This window comes from Corylus avellana, chromosome ca11, assembly GCF_901000735.1.
Source record: "Corylus avellana chromosome ca11, CavTom2PMs-1.0".
NCBI classification, from domain to species: domain Eukaryota; kingdom Viridiplantae; phylum Streptophyta; class Magnoliopsida; order Fagales; family Betulaceae; genus Corylus; species Corylus avellana.
Window position 1 is genome coordinate 267,829 of NC_081551.1, and position 3,637 is coordinate 271,465.

The 3,637-nt window shown below is 37.3% G+C and overlaps 1 protein-coding gene across 1 annotated transcript; it reads right to left on the reverse strand.

Annotated features, from left to right (window-relative positions):
- Positions 1–244: 244 nt before the first annotated feature.
- Positions 245–1,918, reverse strand: LOC132165587 (auxin-induced protein 22D-like). Its single transcript, XM_059576214.1, has 4 exons — positions 1,535–1,918; positions 1,039–1,244; positions 814–913; positions 245–696 (listed from the first exon to the last, which is right to left on the reverse strand). The coding sequence occupies exons 1-4, from the start codon at positions 1,756–1,758 to the stop codon at positions 624–626; spliced, it is 603 nt and encodes a 200-aa protein (XP_059432197.1). The 5' UTR covers positions 1,759–1,918; the 3' UTR covers positions 245–623.
- Between the last annotated feature and the right edge of the window lie 1,719 nt (positions 1,919–3,637).

Below are 3,637 nucleotides of genomic sequence, written 5' to 3' on the forward strand. Positions count from 1 at the left end.
TTATTCGGAAGAATTATGAGCGTTGGATAATTATTAATTAGTGTAGTTTGTTTGATTTGTCGCCAATATATATCTTGTGTTGTAAGTATGATCAGGGTTAAGCTCATGGGTATCTTTACCGCACGTATTAGACGTCATTTTTAGATCTTGATTGCACATATTATATTTACCATCTAAAATCAAAATTAACTCAGATCGAATTGATCAGATATATATATATATATATATATATATAAGATAGAGAAACAATAACATGTAATTTGCTTCTAATTTCCACTCGAAGAACGTACACATAAATTTACAGAAAATTGGTGTATTTATAGCCTTTCTATAATCTTATAATAAAACATAATTAATAACCATATCGTGGGACAAAATGAAACATTTTATCCTCTGTACAGTTGGATCTCAATTGCTATACTTTCTTTCTTAGCTTAATTTGATTTCTAATTGACTTTTTGAAGATGTACCAAAAGATTAAAACCGATCGAAGAGGCTGAAACCAGCACCAACAAAATCATGTAATCTGACGACCAATCTGTCGGTGACCAAACGATTAACCAAATTAAGTGATCACCATGTCTTTTTTTTCTTCTTCTGCTTAACTGGGCTTCTGTCGGTTGTCATAGACAACCCAAGCTACTAGTTTCTGATCCTTTCATGATTCTCAACTTCTTACAGGAGGAAATGAACATGCTGCGCGCATCAATAAGAAACAGCTTTTTGTCAGCTTTGGCTCTTCATAAATATATATATATATATATAAAGGCTTAATTATAGAGATGAAGAGATCAGGAGAGATCGAGAACTTACTCCCATGGAACATCTCCAACCAGCATCCAATCGCCTTCTTTGTCTTCATAAGTAGGAACATATTCAGATCCATCGTATCCTTCCCTTTCTGAATACTCACCTGAAATATAAATGTACCAAAATAGCCATAATTAAATACTGCAGCTGCAAATATATATCATCATCATGGTAATTAATCACCATCAATTAATTAGTTAGAGGAATGTAAATAATATTGGTCTGTACCTATGGTGAACTTGAACATATGTTCCAAGGCCTTGAGGAGTTCTGGGTAGCTCTTGTAAAGCTTGAGATCAACCTTCCTTAGATAAGGAGCTCCATCCATGCTTACTTTCACGTACATCCCTGCACCATCTGCCTCATCACTTTTCTTTGCTTGGAAACTATTTCTCCTGAAAGATCGAATTGGTGGCCACCCCACCACTTGTGCCCTGCAGCCATCATTAACCAAAACAAATTTCACGTTAGTTTATATATATATATATATATATAACTTTACACAAAAGAATTAGGACATAAGCAAATCCCATCCCAACCAAGGGATGGGATTTAATGATAAGTTATTTGGTTTCGGTGTCTCATAAAACATTAATTTTAATTAAGGTCCGATTCCTAAACAATTTTTTGGTAGAGCTTACACGGCGTCTTAAATATCAAATTGGGGCGGAGCCCCGAATGCCCAAGTTCAAAAAAAAAAAAAAACAAGAGATGACTTAATTACTTGGGTGGAGGGGCAGTATCTCGGCCACCATTTCCAGCATCGGAGACGATGGAATTGTTGCTCTTAGACCTTGAGTCCTCCGCCACATCCGGTGAAGCTCTCTTATTAGTCCTCACACCAGGAGACGATTGTTTCTCAAGCCCATCACTCCCTGGCAACCCTAATCGTAGCTCAGTCGCCTCAAGATTTAGATCATCGCCCCCATAATTCACTGCCCTTTCCATTTCGTTCTGCTACACGTTGTACAGTTGATCAACAAACCCTAAATAGCCGATCGTCAACGATGAAATTATGGTATACGTAGTACCAACTTGACTAAGTCTTTTGCTCAAAGAAAGGAAAATGTTGGTGAACTTAATTGTGATGCCCAATTTCTGAAACTTGTGAAAAGAATTTTATAGAGTGATTAGTGAGGGACAGTATCTAGGTAACTTTATTCTCTTGGTGCATGAATTTCCCACATGTGAAACGGAAAGTATGACTCGCCCTGTCGCACGCGCTTGGCAAACGACCAATCAGAGGAGGACAACGTGGGTTTCCCAAGTACGTGAGCTGGATAAAGCGAGTGGGGAAGGTTGTGGGTGTTTCTTAGACAGCCTGAGATATGGTTGCTGGTGAGACGAGGGACACCGTGGAGTTAGGTGTTCAATGGGAGGGGGACAAGGGAGGGACAAGCACAGCCGACGGAATTGAAGAGTGGACCGGGAATGGACGGCTCAGATGGGATTTGAGGACTGGATCCGGGAGCGTTGGATCACGAGGATGGAAAGGGACAGCCCATGTGACAGGAGGGGGTCCCACGTGGATGTCTTTGATTGGCAATGCACGCCATGTGGGTTGAGATGAGTGGGGAACCTTTGTAAATTTGATTATTAGTCTCTGGGTGCATGACATGTGGGATTTCATGTGGCATGGTCGATCACCTCATCATCCCAATTTAGGCTATTTATCATCATCATCATCTATCTCTCTCTCTCTCTCTCTTTTTAAAATTTTCTGAATAATTAAATATCCTGCTTTATTTTAATATATCCTTTGTTCGACAGGAGAGTCTCCTTTATATTTGAGAGTTGACATTCATAAATGATTAGATAAAATATGATGTTCAATTATAATTTTAATTAAAATAAAATACACATTATCAAAGAAGATTCTAAATGGATTTTTCATCGTTAAAATCCATGTAGCCGGCCACTTTAGGAAGATATGAATCGTTGAGGGCCGTTGTTGGTAAAAAGAAACTGAATTAAAATGAGAGGTAAATTACGGGAATAAAGTTTGAACTTTAAATTTTGTTCTGATGTCATGTTAAATCATTCTTTGTTCCACTGCCTATGAATCACCGACGACTTGGATATGCCTGTGTTTTTGCAGCATGATTTTCCTTTATCTACTTTTGTTTTTCTTAAATCCTAAATGTATAGATAAACACATACCATTTCCCTTTCCTTTAGAGGTGGTTGGGCAACATTTATCACCAGCATGCATCAAAAGCTCCATATATAGCCAACTATCTGATTGCAAAATACATCTTGAGGCCTGGATTTGAGAATACTTAATGCTGAATGGGTATGTGTCAACAAAATCATAATTAATAAGCTTTGTTACAAACTTGTGGTACCGCAGTTTGATTGTTACTTGGGAGAGTTCCATCCACAAACCTGGAGTTGGCTGTGACATCAACTAATCAATGAGTTTCAACTTTCAAATTTGGGATGGCATTTTTGCATGAAATCTTTGTGCAATGGTCGCGTTAGCATAAGTAACACTATCAATGTGGGAATATCATACTTATTGTAATCAACAACATCATTAATTTCTTCACAATGTACAAGATTTGAGACACTTATATAAATTATGGAATAAATGAAGGATGGAACTATTTTAACAACCAATTTCATTGTGTCCACAGCCTTTTAAATAAATATTTAGGCCATTTCTTTTAATGGGAATACCATTTTTTCTTCACTTAACATCCTTGTCTCTACTTACTTTAGACTCACATCCCATCCACCTTACCTGTAAAGTTTTTTTTCTCTTGTGTCACCTAGCTACTATTAGATCTTCCCTTTCTTAATTCCACATCTATAAATAGTTTCTCTA